Source organism: Pteronotus mesoamericanus, unplaced genomic scaffold (assembly GCF_021234165.1).
Source record: "Pteronotus mesoamericanus isolate MK-2021 breed Mesoamerican mustached bat unplaced genomic scaffold, CSHL_Meso_final contig_24, whole genome shotgun sequence".
NCBI classification, from domain to species: domain Eukaryota; kingdom Metazoa; phylum Chordata; class Mammalia; order Chiroptera; family Mormoopidae; genus Pteronotus; species Pteronotus mesoamericanus.
In genome coordinates this window covers 23966813-23984563 of record NW_026555100.1, presented here as the reverse complement: position 1 = coordinate 23984563, position 17751 = coordinate 23966813, and the positions used below count along the sequence as shown (strand labels likewise).

Genomic DNA, 17751 nt, shown 5'->3' with positions numbered 1-17751 from the left:
TTTAATTACTGTGGTATTATCAGTGGATTGCTCTCAATTAACAGATTCTATTTAGGGAGTGCACCTGTGACACAGTTTGATGTCAGAAATTTTGTTACCTTTCTGGACCTGGAAGCCATAGAGATTTGTCCCACATTCTGCATTCTTTTCGCAGCAAGGCACACCTTCCCTCTTATCAAGGGATGCAGGCTGCAGCTGCTGTCACTTGTCTTGAGAGCTCCCAGGTGGCTGTTGAAATGGGGATGGAGCCTTCGTGGAAACGAGTTAGGTGTCAGGCAAAGGCACTGTGCCGAAGCAGGATTTGCCTATATTGTATGATACCGAGCAATAAATACAAACATTCTTAAACACATTTTGACTCCCATAAATTAAGCACGTTGAAAAAAATAAAAGATCATCCAAGGGTGGGCGGCGTGTTAGGGGAGTTTATGCAGATTAAGTGGGGCCTCCAGTCTTTCAAGCCAGCCTTTGGCCCTAGCCCTGCCAGTCAACTCTGAGAATGCCTGAGGATACACGCTTATTCTGACAAAGGAAGTAATTTGGCCTTCCTACTTCTAATCCTAAATTTTTTTGAATGTCTTTCAAGTGAGCCTGGGGCCTTTTGTGCCACACCCTGTATCACTAGTCTTTCATCTTTGGGGGAATAGACACAAATCAGCCATCCCAGAGCCTTCAGTCTTCAGGGAAGCAGTAGGTTGGTAGAGAGACCCATGTGGGCAATGGCTGTTTCTAAGCAGCCAGCAAAACCAGACTCGGCTGACAGATCCTTTTCCAGATTGGCACTTATTGGGTACAGGGGTGGTATTCATTTTAGCTTTTTGCTTATAACAGTTAGCCACTGTGGGTTTTCTAGGCACTGTATGCATTGGCCTCCCAGGAGTTAACTGGACCAGTGATTTCAGCTCATCAGTGGGTGAATATGACGGATGTTACAGTCTCGCTCAATTCCACACACGCAGTAAGTGACGTGGAGTCACATTGTTTATGCCCCAATGGTAAAACTCTGGGCTGACCTCATTATTAGTGGAAGTTTAACTTCTGTCTGTTTTTTTCTTTCTTTGTTTTCCAAATCTTCCTTTAGGTAAAAACATGTAAACCAGCCCTGGGCTACAGTTTCGCAGCTGGGACAATTGATGGAGCTGGGAGCTTCAATTTTACGCAGGGTGAGGGGCAGTCTAATGACACTTGTGATTCCAGGTTCTGAAGCTTCAAGGTTGTGTCTCCTAAGAGAGTTTACTTGTAGCCAGTACATTTTCTATTTTTATTTCTAAATTCTGGGGTGTGCAGGTATTCCAGGTTTGTTTGTGACAGCCAGATTTCCCAGGGACAGGAGTCTTTTGTAACTCAGCTTTCTACTGATTCAAAAAGAATCAGAGATGAATTCTCTATGCATCTTAGTCTATGGATTAATAATTTTAAATTGTGCTTGGGCAGGGGTGGAGTTGGTGGGTGCAGAAGGCAATTGTCCCTATACCTTCAACAATATGAGCCAGCTCTTCCAACTTGCTCTTAGTGCCTCTCTTTTTCCTATTCCTTTATTGAAGCCAAAATTCCTCAGGGCAGAGGGCAGAGGGCAGAGGGCAGAGACCTTTAGGAGCCTAACGCATGTGGTCCCCGGTCCTCTTTCTGTGTATTTCTACAAATTTGTAATTGATTATTTTAGGTTTTATAATTTTATCCTGATTTTCAATGTAATAATAGTCATTGTAAAATAGAGAAAGTGAAAAAAAGAAAAAATATCCTATAGAGAACAGTTTGGCCTTTTTCATTCTTGTCTTTTATGTATATTTTGGAACTGTTAATTAAAACATCAATTACTATAGTTATAATTGGATATATTTGGCACCATCTTTCCTGATAATATTTCATCCACTTTGGTATAATTTTCTAAAACAACTTTTTAAAGATTTTATTTATTTATTTTTAGACAGAGGAGAAGGGAGGGAGAAAGAGAGGGAGAGAAACATCAATGTATGGTTGCCTCTCACACACCCCTTACTGAGGACCTGGCCTGCAACGCAGGCACGTGCCCTGACCGGGTATCAAACCGGTGACCCTTTGGTTTGCAGGCTGGTGTTCAATCCACTGAGCCAAATCAGCCAGGACTAAAACAATAATTTTTAATAGCTTTAATGAGATGTAATTCACATGCTGTGCAATTTACCCATTGAAAACATACAGTTCAGTGGTTTTTAATACAGTCAACAGATATATACAACTATCACCACAGTTGATTGTAGAACATTTTCCATACCTCAAGAAGAAACCCTGTACTCTTTAGGTATTACAACCCCCTAGTCCCTATCTCTCCCAGACCGAAGTAACCACTAATCTTTCTGTCTCTGTGTTTTCTCATTTTCGACATTTCCTATAAATGGAATCATAAACTTGGCCTTTTTCACTTAGCATCATGTTTTCAAGGTTCTTTGTATTGTACCATGCACCATTATTTCATTCCTTTTTGACTGAATATTTTCTTGTATGGTTTTACCAGATTTTGTTTATGTATTCCCTAGATGATGGACATTTGGGTTGTTCCACTTTTTGGCTATTGTGAATAATGCTGTTACAAATTTTCATGTATAAGTTTTTGTGTAGGCATATGGTTTCATTTTGCCTCTTGAATACATACCTAGAGGTTAACTTGCTGGATCATATGGTAACCTTATGTTTAATCATCTGAGACTATTTTCAAAATGGCTGCATCATTTTTCATTTCCAGCCAATGTTTGGAGGGTTCTGATTTCTTCACTTCCTTATCAATACTTGTTTTTCTCTGACTTTTTTCTTTTTGGTTTAATCTCTTCACCCACCTTTTCACCCAGCTCCCCAACAACCACCCCCCACCCCTGGCACCTGTCAGTCGACTTGTTCTCTCTATCTATGCATCTGGTTCTATTTTGTTTGTTAGTGTATTTTGTTCATTAAGTGAAAGTTAGTGTATTTTGTTCACATATAAGTGAAATCATATGGTACTTGGCTCTCTCTGACTGGCTTATTTTACTTAGCATAATACTCTCCAGGTCCATCCATGCTGTCACAAAAGGTAAGATTTCCTTCTTTTTTATAGCTGAATAGTATTCTGTTGTATAATTGTACCATAACTTTTTAATCCACTCTACTGATGGACACTTGGGCTGCTTCCAAATCTAGACTATTGTAAATAATGCTGCAATGAATATAGGGGTGCCTATATTCTTTTAATTAGTTTCAGGTTTCTTCAGATATATTCCCAGAAGTGGGATTGTTAGGTCATAAGGCAGTTCCATTTTTAATTTTTTTGAGGTAATACCGTACCACTTTCCATAGTGGCTGCACCAATCAACATTTCCACCAACAGTGCACCAACATTCCCTGTTCTCCACATCCTCGCTAATACTTGCTTGATTTATTGATGACTTTTTGATTCTACTCACCCTAGTGGGTATGGATTGGTATCTCCTCATGGTTGTGATTCACATTTCCCTAATGATTAGTGATGCTGAGTGTTTTTTCATGTGTTTATTGGCTATTTGTATATATTCCTTGGAAGATGTCTATTCATGTGTTTTCCTCATTTTTAAATTGTCTTTTTCTCTTTTTATTATTGAGTTGTAAGATTCCTTTATGTATTCTGTATGAGAATCCTTTATCAGATGTATGATTTACAAATATTTTCTCCCATTCTGTGAGTTCGTTTTCACTTTCTTGGTTGTGTCTTTTGAAGTGCAAAAGTTTTCAATATTGATGAAGTCAAATGATCTATTTTTTCTTTTGAAAGATGTACCCTGTTCTTTTCTAAGAGTTCTATAGTTTTAGCTCTTATATTTAAGTGTTTGATCAGTTTTGAGTTAACTTTTACATATGATTTGAGGTAAGGCTCAGAGGGTCAGACCTCATCCTTTTGTTTGTGGCTATCTAACTATCCCAGCATTATTCCTTGAAAGACTGTTTATTTACCTGTTGAATGGTCTTGGTATACTCATTGAAAATCAATTGACCAGAGACACATGGTTTTATTTCTGGATTCCCAGTTCTGTTCCATTGATTTATATGTCTTCACTGTACAAGTACTACTGTTTCTTGATTACTGTTGCTTTGCAGCTAATTTTGAAACCAGGACATGTGAATTCTACTTCTTTTTTCTCTCAGATTGTTTTGATTATTTTGAGTCCCTTGCAATTCCATATGAATTTTGGAATCCGTTTCTCAATTTCTACAAAGAAGTAAGCTAAGATTCTGATAGGGACTGCATTGAATCTGTAGATTAAATTGGGGAGTATTGCAATCTTAACAATTTTAAGTCTTATAATCCCTAAATATAAATGTTTCTCATTTATTTACATCTTTAATTTTTCAATAATATTTTGTAGTTTTCAGTGTATACATTTTATACTTCTTTTGTTTATTTTATTTCTAAGTATTTTTATTCTTTTTGATATTACTGTAAATCAAATTGTTTATTAATTTTGTTTGTGGATTGTTCATTGAAAGTGTATAAAAATGAAGTTGATTTTGCATATTGATCTTATATCCTATGACCTTGCTGAACTTGATTATTAGTTTTAATAATATTTTATTGGATTATTTAGGGTTTCCTATATACAAAATCATGTAATCTGCAAATAGAAATAGTATTAATTCTTCCTTTAAAATTTAGATGCTTTCAATTTCTTTTTCTTGCCTAATTACCCTGGCTACAGTCTCCACTACAGTGTTGAATAGAAGTGACAAGATTGAACATCTTTGTATTGTTTCTGAGAGTAGGAAAGCAGTCATTCATCATTGTGATATAGGTTGTGAGGTTTTCTTTTAAAACCAAGTTGAAGACATCCCCTTTTATACCTATTTTGTTGAGTGGTATCATGAAATGGAATTGGATTTTTGTCAAATGTTTTTTCTGCATCTGTTGATATAATTGTGTGATTTTTGTTTTTTATTAATATGATTTATTACATTCATAAATTTATGGATGTTAAACCAATCTTGTATTTCTGGGATAAATCCCATTTAGTCATGACATGTAATTCTTTTTATATATTTCTAGATTCAATTTGCCAGTATTTTATTGTGGATTTTTGTGTACATATTCATAATCTATATTGATTTATAGTTTTATTTTCTTATGATGTCTTTGTTTTCTTTTGTATTGAGGTAATATTGGCATCATACAATGAGTTGGGAACTGTTTTCTCTTTTATTTTTTTGGAAGAGTTTTGAAGAGTTGCTCTTTATTCTTCTTTAGATGTTTGTTGAATTCAGCAGTGACATCATCTGAGCTGAGCAATTTGTCGAGGGTAGTTTTTTATTCAATCTCTTTATTTTTTATCCATCTAGTGAGATTGTATATTCTTAAGTCAGTTTTAGCAGTTTGTGTCTTTCTAGAAATGTGTTCATTTTACCAAAGTTTTCTAATTTATTGGAATATAATTACAGTATTCAGGTCATTTTTATTTCATTAAGGCCAGAAGTGAAGTGTTCTCTCATTTCTGATTCTAGTAATTTGAGTCTTTTCTCTTTTTATGTTGTTTAGTCTAGCAAAATTTGTCCATTTTGTTGATATTGTCTTTTCTGCAAATGAGTAACTTAATTTAATTAAACATTGTTAACTAAATATTTCCCTGGTAATTCAATTCCATCATTTGTTGGAAAGAGTATAGTTATTTTTAATCATAGGAAGAGTTAGACTCAAATTACACTTTTGAGATAATGAAGATGTAATTTCCCCATAGATTAGCTACTTTTCTAATTTTTAAAATATATTTTATTGATTGTGCTGTTACAGTTGTCCCAATTTTTCTCTGTTTGCCACCTTTACCTGGTACCTCCATACCCTCCAGCAAATCTCCCCCCGTCACTTAGTTCATGACCATGGGTAGTACGTATGACTTCTTTGGCTTCTCCATTTCCTATACTATTCTTAACATCCCTCCTGTCAATTTTGTACCTACCAGTTATGCTTCCTAATCCCTGCACCTCGCCCCAGCCTTCCCCTTCCCCCTCTAAACTGATAACCCTCCAAATGATCTCCATATCTATGAGTATGTTCCTGTTTTGGTTATTTGCTTAGTTTGATTTTGAGGTTCAATTATTGATAGTTGTGCATTTGTCACTATTGTAATGTTCATAGTTTTGATCTTCCTTTTCTTAAGTAAGTCTTTTTAACATTTCATATAATAATGGCTCCGTGATGATGAACTCCATTAGCTTCACCTTGTCTGGGAAGCACTTTATCTGCCCTTCAATTCTAAGTGATAGCTTTGCTGGATAGAGTAATATAGGTTGTAGGCTCTGCTTTTCCTGACTTTGAACACTTCTTGCCAGTCCCTTCTAGCCTGAAAAGTTTCTTTTGAGAAATCAGCTGACAGTCTTATGGGACCACACCTGGAGGTAACTCTTTTCTTTTGCTGTTTTTAAGATACTCTCTTTATCTTTAACCTTTGGCATTTTAATTATGATGTATCTTGGTGTGGTCCTCTTTGGGTCTAACTTATTTGGGACTCTGTGCTTCCTTGACTTGTATGTCTATTTTCTTCTCCAAATTAGGGAAGCTTTCTTTCATTATTTTTTCAAATATGTTTTCAATTTCCTGCTCTTCCTCTTCTCCTTCTGGCATCCGTATGATTCAGAGGGTACATTTGGAGATGTCCTGGAGGCTCCTTAGTCGATCCTCATTTTTTGAATATTTTTTCTTCTTGTTGTGCTGGTTGAATGCTTATTTGTTCCCTATGTTCCAATTTGTTGATTTGAATCTTGGTGTCATTCCTTCCATTGTTGGTTTCCTGTAGAATCTACAGGGATATCCAAACTTTTGGAGTCTCTGGGCCACACTGGAAGAAGAAGAGTTGTCTTGGGTCACACATTAAATACGTTGTGACATGTAATCGCAAAAAAGTCTCATAATGTTTTAAGTAAATTTACAATTTTGTGTTGGGTTCCATTCATAATCATCCTAAGCTGCATGTGTCCCATGGGCTGCAGGTTGGACACCCCTGCAGGATTTTCTTTATTACACTTAATGTAACCTTTATTTCTTCCTGAGTCTTTTTTATGCTGTTGCCATACTCAGTTCTTTGAGCATCCTGATAACCAATGTTTCAAACTCTGCTTCTGTTAGATTGATTATTTCTGTGTCATTTAGTTCTTTTCCTGGAGTTTTGTTCTATTCTTTCATTTGGGCCGTATTTCTTTGTCTCTTCAATTTGGCAGCCTTTCTGTGTTTGCCACTGTGTATTAGATAGAGCTGCTTTGACTTTCTTTCTTAGTGGTGTAACCTATTGTAGAAAAGGCACTTGTAAATTGTGTGGTGCAGAGCCTTAGGCACTCTCCAGGGTGGGGAAGCCCACTTCACTGCTTTGTGGCTCTGTGTTGGAGGAGGTCTCAGAGAGGAGCTGGTGCTGCTGTCTGGCTTCTGGAGGTTTGCCTGTCACTCGCCCTCTTTCCAGTCACTTCACTTACTCCTCATATGTGAGTGGTGCCCTTCCAGCTATTGCCTGAGTGCTGAATCCCAGAGGGGATGGGTCTGTGTAAGTCCTAAGTCCACATAGGCCTTTTAAGAGGAGTCTCCTGAGAATCCAGCAATTTATTTCACCACCCTGACCCCCACTGCTTTTTACAACCAGAAGTTATAGGGATTTATCTTCCTGGCATTGGAACCGGGGCTATGTGGTTTGGCTTGGGGCTAGGATCCTTTGCTTCTGAGGTATCCCTCCCTATTTTTATCTACCACACATGAGAATGAAGGACTGCCCATTCTAATGCCTCTCTGGCCATACCAGGTCTCTACAGTTCTCTGCCTGTCTGGATGAACGTGGCTTCTTTAAATCCTTGGTTGTTGGACTTCCTTCCATACAGCTCGATTTTCTGATGGTTCTCGGTGTTATTTGTTTTGAGATATAGTTGTAATTTTTTCTATATTTGTGCAAGACAAAGTGTGTTTACCTATGCCTCCATCTTGACCAGAAGTCTAGTCACTTTTCTTACAGGTACAGTTTAACTGACGTTAAATTGGTACAAACTAAAAACTAATCTTGTCCTTTCAGAAACACTTTTTGTTTTCCCCACTTCTCTTTATGTTTTAATTTTCCTGTGTATTACATTTAATGCATTGAAAACCACAACAGATGATATTTTGATAACTATTTTTAATAGTAATATGTATTTTCAAGAATATAATCTTTTACATTTACCACATATTTACCACTTTCATTGCTCTTCTTCATCTTAGATTTATCTATATAATAGTATTTCCTTTTATCCTGAAGAATTATCAGTTTTTTAAGAGCAAGTCCAATAGTCACTAATTCTGTCAATTGTCCTTCATTTAAGGATATTTTTTATTTTGCCTCATTCCTGAATGATATTCTCTCTGGATATAGAATTTTTAGTTGATAGTTTCTTTCTTTAAAGATGTTGTTCCATCATCTGGTGGTTTCTGATTATAAGTCCATGAGTATTTAAATCCTTAGCTCCTTTCAAGCTTTACTTTTAATTTTTGGTTTTTATCAGTTTGACTATGAGGTATCTATTTTATCTTTAGTGATATATTTTTGACATATATGCAGATTTAAGGTATATAATATGGTGATTGATATACATATATATTGTAAAATGATTACCACAATAAGGTTAAACACCTCCATCTTCTCGCATCATTACCTTATCATTGCTGTGTTAACATGTAAGATCTATTCTCTTAACAACTTTCAAATATTTAAATAGTGTTGATAATTATAGTCATAATGCATTATGTTAGATTCCCAGAACTCATTTATCTTATAGCTGTAAGTTTGTATCTTTTGCAAAAAATTTTTCCATTCTCCTCATACACCTCAGCCCCCGAAAAATCACCATTTTACATTCATCTCTCTGAGTTTTGGTTTTATGGATTCCACATACAAATGATGACATATAGTATTTGTCTTTCTGTGTCCAACAATTTTACTTCCTTTCCCATTTAGATGCCTTTTATATATTTTTCTTGCCTAATTGCTCAAGGTAGAACTTTTTTCTTTTTAATAGGGGGAGGAGGATACTGATTAGACAGGAGGAAACATGCCATTAGTAGGGTCTTGTCTATTATTCATTCAATCACTCTATACCATTTGTATGGAGAATTTATTTCCATTTAAAGTAATTATTTATAGGTAAGGGCTTACTAATGCCATCTTATTAATCATTTCCTGGCAGTTTTGTAATTCCCTTGTTTCTTTCTCCCTTTTTGTCTTCCTTTGTGATAATATGATTTTTAATAGTGGTAGGCTTTAATTCTTTTATCTTTTGTTTATCTACTATAGGTATTTGGTTTTTGGTTATTATGAGGTTTACCGAAAACATCTTATATTTTAAGCAGATAATTTAACTTCAGTCGCATATAAAACTACCCTTTTACCTTCTCTCCCTATTTTTTATGTTTTAATGTCATAATTTATATCTTTTCAATATCGTGTACCCATTAACGAATTATTATACTCTTAGTTATTTTTAATGCTTTTGCCTTTTAACTTTCGTACCAGAGTTAAGTGATTTACACACCATTACAATATTAGAGTATTCTTAATTTGACTATGTACTTACCTTTCCAGTGAGTTTTATGCTTTCATATCTCTTATGTACTGAAAGCATTCCTGCACTTCAGCTTGAAGAGCTTCCTTTAACCTTTAATGTCCAGTAATTCATGTAGGGTTGCTTAACTCTTTCCATTCCTTTTTCTCCTCTGATTTGATAATTTCAAATGACTTGTCTTTAAGCTGACAGATTCTGCTTGATCAAATCTGCTGTTAACGCTCTCTATTGTATTGTTCATTTCATTCATTGTGTGCTTCAGCTCCAGAATTATTGTCTAGTTCTTTTTTTAAAAAATAATTTCTATCTCTCTGTTAAACTTCTCATTTTGTTCATAATTTATTTTCCCTGATTTGGTTAAGTTGTCTATCTGTGTTCTCTTGTAGCTTGCTGAGCTTCTTTAAAATAATTATCTTAAAGTCTTTGACAGTTTGTAGATCTCCACTTCTTCGAGGGTGGTTATTGGGAAATTATTATGTTCCTTTGTTAAGTGTCATGTTTCCTTAATTTTTGTCATTCTTGGAGCCTTGTGTTTTTTCTGTGCGTATGTTGGAGCAGTTGCCTCTTCCAGACTTTACAGACTGATTCTGGTGGGAAGAGCCTTCACCTGTGGGTGGATGCAGAAACATTGGCTGGATGAGCTGTTTCAGTTCTAGCTCCAGGGCATGCCATGTAAGTGGCATAATCTCCATGTAGCTCTGTCAACTTAGGTCAGTATTGGTGAAGATTGTATGGGTCCCCACAGACCAGGCTTATGGGTGTCTGGAACTGCCATGAGTGCTGGTGGGAACTCCTCATCTCTTTTTCTCCCCTGAGGGATGTCATGGCCAAGGGTATCTCTGTTGGTGCTAGGCTTAGCTTGTAGGTGCCCTCACAGTGGTGATGGCACTGAAGTCTGATGCCTGGGCACCCGTGGAATAACGACAGACCTGGGATCTGGAGCACGTGTACTCATGCAGCAAGAGCAGCTCCAGGGTCTAGGGCACTGGCTTGCCATCAGTAATAGTAATTCTGTGCCTTAAGTGTGTGCACACATGGAATAGCCATGGAGCTGGGGGCTGGAGCACATTCATTTGCAGAGGACAATGGTTCTGGGGTCCAGGACAATGAATAGCCCACAGCAGTGGTGTGGTGTTGGCTCCAGCATCTGAGATGCAGGTACACGTAGAGTAGCGGCTGATTCAGGGTCTGGAGCACAGGCACACACAGTGAAGTCAGTGTTGGGGTCTGAAACATGGATGTGCATGGAGAAGCTAGGGCTCTGGGATCAGAGGCCTGTGTGGAGTTTGGGATGGGGGCTGATAGCCTTGGTCCAGGCAGCACAATAGCAATTCCTTATGAGGGAGGTATAGCAGCATCTGTCTCCCTCAGAGGTCCATGGTGGTGATGGCAATTGGTTACTTCAATCATAAAAGCTGCTGGTGTCCTCTGTGGAGCAAGCGGCTGGGGTCTGTGCCGAAGGACATAACAGGCTCCTCTGCTGTGAAAAATGCTAGGAGTTTGTCGCCATCTTCAGCAGCGAGGATTGCAGGGGTCCTCCACAGAGCAGGACAGTGAACTCCATGATGGCACCTGCTGTGTGGCCGATATTGATAGCATTGGCCCTTCTTCTTTGTTCCTAGCTGTCTATAGATGTCTCAGCTGTGCCAGCCTCTCCAGTGATTCTTTCTATGGGGTTATTCTGGTGTTTTGCTTCACTTCCTTGCTGTGGGTTCTTAGTTGGACTCTTGTGCCCTCCCAGGGCTATTTTCATCTGTGGATGGCTGTCTAATTGTTGTCTTTTTGTGGGGAGACAAAGGCCAGTATTTTCTACTCTTGCATCTTGCTGTTGTCCCTCTCCTTTCTTAGTATGGGCACTTAAAGCTATAAATTTTCCCCTGAGCACTGTTTTATTGCATCCCATAAGTTCTTGGTATATTGTCTTCATTTGCATTCATCTGAAAATATTGAAAATATTTTTTATATTTTCTTTTGATTTATTCCTTGATCATTAGTTATTTATGATTATGTTGTTTAATTTCCACATGTTTGTGAGTTTCCCAAATTTTCTTCTGTTATTTATTTCTAATTTCATTACTTTGTGGTTAGAAAACATACTTTCTGTTATTTATCTGCTTTAAAATGCATTGAGTTTAATGGCCAGGGTATGGTCTACCTTCGATAATGTTTCATATACACTTAGAAGAATGTATATTATGTTTTTGGATACCGTTATCTGTAGGTATCTGCTAGGTCTAGTTGGCTTCTAGCATTGTTCAAGTTTTCTGCTTCCCTATTGATCTTCTGTCTAGTTGTTCCATCTACTACTGACAGGGAATTATTGAAGTTCCAACTGTTATTGTTGATTTTTTTTCCTCCTTTCATTTCTGTCAGTTTTGGTTTATGTACTTTGGATGCTTTTTTATTAAGTCCACATATATTTATATTTGTTATGTTTCCCTAATGGATTATAGATCCTAAGTTTATACGTTTTGTAGTTAACATAACTTTCCCCCATATTATCATTAGCTTTTTGTTTTTCACTGATGGAGGGGTGTGTGTATGTGTGTGTGTGTGTGTGTGTGCATGTGTGTGTGTGTGCGTGTGTGTGTGTGTGTAGATAATTCAGTGGGGATCTGAGATAGGCTCTTTCAGGGACCACAAGACAAACAACTGGTGCTTAAAGTTGGAGGTGTCATTTTTAGTATTCAAAATAGAAAAATCTACAGTTAATTTTATCATGTTGTTTTTATTTGAAATGTGGAAGAGGGAGAGCAATAGAAACAGAACTTTAAGGATGTTGAGGATATTGAGCAAAATACATTCTTTTATTTCATCAACCACACTGAAGATCTAATTAAGTAAAAGCTCCTATGTTAGGATGCACAGGAAATATTGCTTCATCTATTTTTCAGACTGATTGGAATCATTAAATAACAACCTTAAAAAATCTCTGAAACCCCTAAAAGCTTTGTACACTATTTGTCAAAATGATGAGATTTTTTCAGAGAGTTGGAATCATATTAATTAAAACATTCCTAATAGGGACAACAGTAACGGATCCATTTTGGGAAACTATTCGTGATCAGATCTTGGGCAAGCCGTCTAATGAAATCAAAGAGTGTCATAAACCAAAGCCAGTACTTGTTCACACTGGAGAGGTAAACCATTTTTGTTATCATGGTAAAATTAGTATGTTGCTTTTTTAAATTTATTAATTGTTGGATAGGAATGGTGGATCTCTATTGGCATGGGAGGTTTTATTCAGATATTCCCACGTCAAAATACTTAATATCAAAAGTATAGATGCTATAAGTCTAAAAAATAATAGGTATGATTATTAAGTATTTTAACTTTGAAGCTTTGATAAATAACTAAAACAATTGGAACACTGAAAAAGGAAGAATAAGAATAACATTTGTCTTATTTAAGATTCATTTATATTGTGTCCAGGACAGGAGTTCACATAGAATTCTCTACAGAGAAAAACATCTCAGGGCATATAAAAAGGAACATGTTCATGTCTCAGTTTTCTTATCATTCAAGCAATGTTATTAACTAAAGCAATATTCTTTTAATACTCCTTTGGAACATGAATTTTCACATTCTAAATGTCAAAATGTGATGCCAGTATTTATAATATGAACTGTTGATTTAGGAAAAATATTTAAATAGAGGTCCCCCCCCCCCCGCAATATTCAAATAAAATTCTTCAGGAAGAAGAAATAAAGGAAAGGAAAGGAATAGACAGAAAAATTCAACACTAATTTGAGTATGGAAAGGAATAGATTCTCTTGGAGAAAACTTGGAAAGTAAGGCAAGGGTACGTAACTGAAAATTTAAAGTGCTAGTAGAGTAAAAAGAGAAATTATCAAGTTAAGCTATTCCAAATGATGGAATGACTTACTTATTCTGTATAAGGATAATCACCAAGGTACTCTAGTAGAATCCTTCGTTACCTATTACACATTATGATTCCACAATGCAAATCCACCAAAACCTTCAAAGATGAGAAAATAAGTCCAAGTTAACAGGGCATTGACTTTTGATATTCACATGTTATTACTATATAGAATATTTAATGTGATATCATAAATTAGAAACAGAATCTATGATAGTAGGATAAGACACCAAAAGCAGGTAGAAACATTTAAAATCTTTAATAAAGAAACTTCTGTGATCATCACATATTTCTTGACCATAGGAGGAATAATATTCCTAACACAATGTTCATGTTTTGGGTTCTTAGCTGTCAAAACCTCATCCCTGGCACCCAGATATTGTTGATGTTCAGATTATTACTCTTGGGTCCTTGGCCATAACTGCCATCCCTGGGGAGTTTACGTAAGTTCTTATTTTTTATTTTGTAGTTAAAGTTGTGATTATTGGATATGTGTTTCTGTTGGAATCCCTTGTCATGGGCAGATGATTCTGTACTGACTCCTTGTAGCTCACTGTACTGTATTTGGCAACAATGACAAATATTCCCATTCTCTTTTTGTGGGATTCTGAAGAATGCATCTCTCTATTCTTGTTACTAGTGTGTAAGTTGAAGCAAACATAAAAACTTGAAAACTTATCATTTCAAATTAAAGTGATGTGGTAAACTATGATGTCAGTAGAAAGACTTGAAATAATATTAAAATACAGATTATGAAAACAATCAGTTTAGGCTTTAGAAGCACAAAAGAATGTTTTAAATCGACCCTTTATGCAGCCTTTCCTATCTTAGTAAGAAGCAATTTTATATCTTTCCTGTTGCTCAGGCCCTAAATCTTGGAGTTATTCATGAATTCTCTCCTTTTCAATTGCTTCCACTTTCTATCCTTCAGCGAATTCTGTATGTTCTACCCAATACTTTCTATTACTTCCCCAATGCCCCAACTCCCCTCTGGTCTAAGCTGCCATTATTTCTCTGTCTCACCTTCACTTCTCTATAGCATTTTTATCAATGCCACAGATGGAGGAATCCCTTTAAAATAAGTTGTGTCCTGCTCAAAACCTCTACGGGCTTCCCATCTCACTCTAGTAAATCCTCAAACCCTCACAATATCCAACAGGGTCCTTTGGTCTGATTTCACATGACTCTCCCCCTCCCCTTCCCTGCTTCAGCCACTTTGGCTTCACTGCAATTGCCAGCGTCACCGAGCATGCACTTTTGAACTTACAGCTCCTTCTGCCTGAAACACTTAGTCTCCAGTAATCCCCATGACCAGCTCTTTTACTCCTTCAGTTCTCTGCTCAGGTCTCTCACGGAGATGCCAGTCACGCTATACAATATGACGTTCTCTTCACCCAGCCCCGCTCCCACCGTATTGCTACAGCATCAGCATCATTGCCAGTACCACCACCATCACCACAATGACCATACCATCGCCATTCCCTTTCACCTTATATTCTTCATGGCACTTATTGTCATCTCATTGTTTAATTTGCTTACTGACCATATGCCCTTCCTAGAATGCTAGCTCCACACTGCTGAATCCTTAGCATTTAGAAGTGGGCCTGGTATGTAGTAGGAGCTCAGAGTTTTATGAAGGATTATATTAATGAATGTAAGTTCTTTGAAGGCAGGAATAGTACACTCTCTACTTGCCTCAGATCTCATTGACATAGAACATAGAACAATGTATTTTGTTGAATCCATGAATAAAAAATGATTGTGATCTTTTGTTAGTGATATTCATTGATTTTTTCTCATTCCTTCAAGTTATCTATTTTCATTTTAGAATTTGTTTTGAAGATATGACAGTCAGAAAAAAAAGCTCAACTTCAGCTTTGCTTTGTCATTGAGTTCATATATCCTTTATAACTGTGTGATGAGCCAGGATAACTTTTAGGCTTTTACTACAAGTCATTCTGTGTACTTTGCATACATTTGAAATCGAAAAACACTTAGACAATTCTGTTTCTTTATTCAGGACCATGTCTGGGCGAAGACTTCGGGAGGCAATTAAAGCAGTAAGTTAAAATTCAAATAACATCTCTGCATTTATATTTGATGAAGAGAAAAGGATCTCCTGCCTATAGGATCTGTTACCTATTAAATTAATCTTTGCTAAAATGACTAGTTTTCTACTCCTTGAAAGTAATGGCTAGAGGTAAATGTGAAATATTGGTGGTATAAGAACATATTCAAAAATAAAAATAAGGGAAATATAGTCAAGTTAAAATGTTTCATTGGTATTTATGTATTGATAATTTAAAAATTAATAATGATTTATGGATTAAATAGTAAATAACCCCTAAGTACCTTAATATCTTATTGTTTTATCTAAATAAAATCTAATGCATGCTGAGAATTTTGTGTTTTATCCATAATTATGATTTTCTTGATCTTCAGGAAGTATTGGAAATGGTTCTAAAATGACATAATCAACACATCTTATTACTTGGACCTGGAAATAACTACTGTCCTTAGCTAGTAACCTCCCATTACGCTTTTTAGAAAGTTGATAATAAAATATCTTTATTTTAGTAATAAGAAGACTCTACATCTATAAATGCAACCATTACAATGTTTATAGAGCCATTGATTTGTCCAGCTATAGTGCAGAGTTACGGCTGTAACTTTTATCAAGGGCTCTTTGGTACTTCTGCATTCCCAGGCAGTTTTGATCATTAGAAAGAATATTGTTAAGTGAGACATCTTATACTAATGATTCATATCTATGATTGTATGTTAAGTATAACTGGAATTATAATATACTTCAAGATGACGAGTAATTTTACTGGGCTCTACCTTTCCTCCCTCTCAGGAGTTTGCAACTTATGGGATGCAGAATATGACTGTTGTTATTTCTGGTCTAAGCAATGTATACACACATTATGTTACTACCTATGAAGAATACCAGGTAAAGTAAACATTTTTTATTATTTAAGTGAAATATACCCTAAGACTATTGTATCAAATGCAGACTTTCTTTCTCGACTTACTTAATCATGTTTTTGAGAGATAATTTTGTCTTAGGACAAATAAGAAAATGACAAGCCAGAAGTTGTATTTGTAGTTCCAGGTTTACCATTTACAAGTTCAGATTAGAAATCTAGTCTCATTGACTTTCACTTTTCCTGAAATAATTGTTTTGTCAGGAGCACTGGGTTGTGGATTACAGTATTCCTAACTCTGTCCATGATGCTTCTGGTGACTTCAGCTTCTGTAGAACCTGAGAAAACTCCCACTCATGGTTACTATTTATTGAGTGCCCTAGCCAAACACCTTGCAAATGTGATCTTAACCAGTCCTCACAATAAACCCTGGAGCAGGGTATTACTATATTTGTGGTATAGATTAAAAAAACAGAATCTCAGAGAAGTTAGAGGAGGCTGCTGGCTGGTAGTGTTTCTTTGTTTACAGATAGTACAGAAAACAGCCCAACTACTTTTTAACAATAGCAGTTAAAAATGTGAGAGCAGTTTATTAATTTATTTTAAATAAGTCATTTTTAAAAAGATTTTATTTATTTTTTTAGACAGAAGGGGAGGGAGGGAAAAAGAGAGGGAGAGAAACATCAATGTGTGGTTGCCTCTCGTGTGCCCCTGACTGGGGACCTGGCCCACAACCCAGGCATGTGCCCTGACTGGGAATCAAACCAGGGACCCTTTGGTTCATAGGCCAGTGCTCAATCCACTGAGCCACACCAGCCAGGGAAGAAACATGAGAGCAGTTTAAAGTCACACAATTAATGCTTTCTAATGTATCTGTAGTCTATTCGCAGGCATGTAGTCCACCTCTTGGCAAATGTTCAGTGATAATAGCAGTGGAACCTGCTCTGTGCCCACCATTGAGTTTATCAAAGGTCTCTGACTTCTAGGAAATTCTTTTGAATTGAGGTAGACTTGGATGGGAATAATTTTTCATTTATTCATTTTTCATTTATCTGTAGTTGTTTATTATTTAGTATTTCCTCCAATTATGAATATAGGTGAAAAATGACAATATTAGCAGTATCTCTGACTTCATCCCCAATAGGAACCACAGATATTTTTCATATCACATAGAATTATTTCAGATCTGGAAATATCTTTTACTCTCATCATTATTTCAAAATCATAGTAGTTATTAAATCTGCTACTAGATAATGTTATTCAATAAATAAGCACAAATATTACTTTATCACAAAATTGGCTTTTTATTATTTGTTGAATGTATTTTAATCCAATCAGTTTTCTTCATCAACTTGTGCATTATATTTTATGTATTTAGAAACATTACTCTGAGAGGGGTTC

General features: G+C 36.2%; 1 protein-coding gene across 2 annotated transcripts in view; it reads left to right on the top strand.

The window, feature by feature from the left end:
- The window catches only part of ASAH2 (N-acylsphingosine amidohydrolase 2), a 63066-nt gene that overhangs the window by 31413 nt on the left and 13902 nt on the right, over positions 1–17751 (top strand). Inside the window, exons 10-15 of one of the 2 annotated variants that reach the window (XM_054572454.1) lie at positions 854–958; positions 1082–1163; positions 12568–12683; positions 13772–13866; positions 15444–15483; positions 16281–16376. In XM_054572454.1, the coding sequence (XP_054428429.1) occupies positions 854–958; positions 1082–1163; positions 12568–12683; positions 13772–13866; positions 15444–15483; positions 16281–16376 (534 nt within the window). The remainder of the gene's footprint in view (positions 1–853; positions 959–1081; positions 1164–12567; positions 12684–13771; positions 13867–15443; positions 15484–16280; positions 16377–17751) is intronic. The other variant, XM_054572455.1, reaches the window with a different exon arrangement.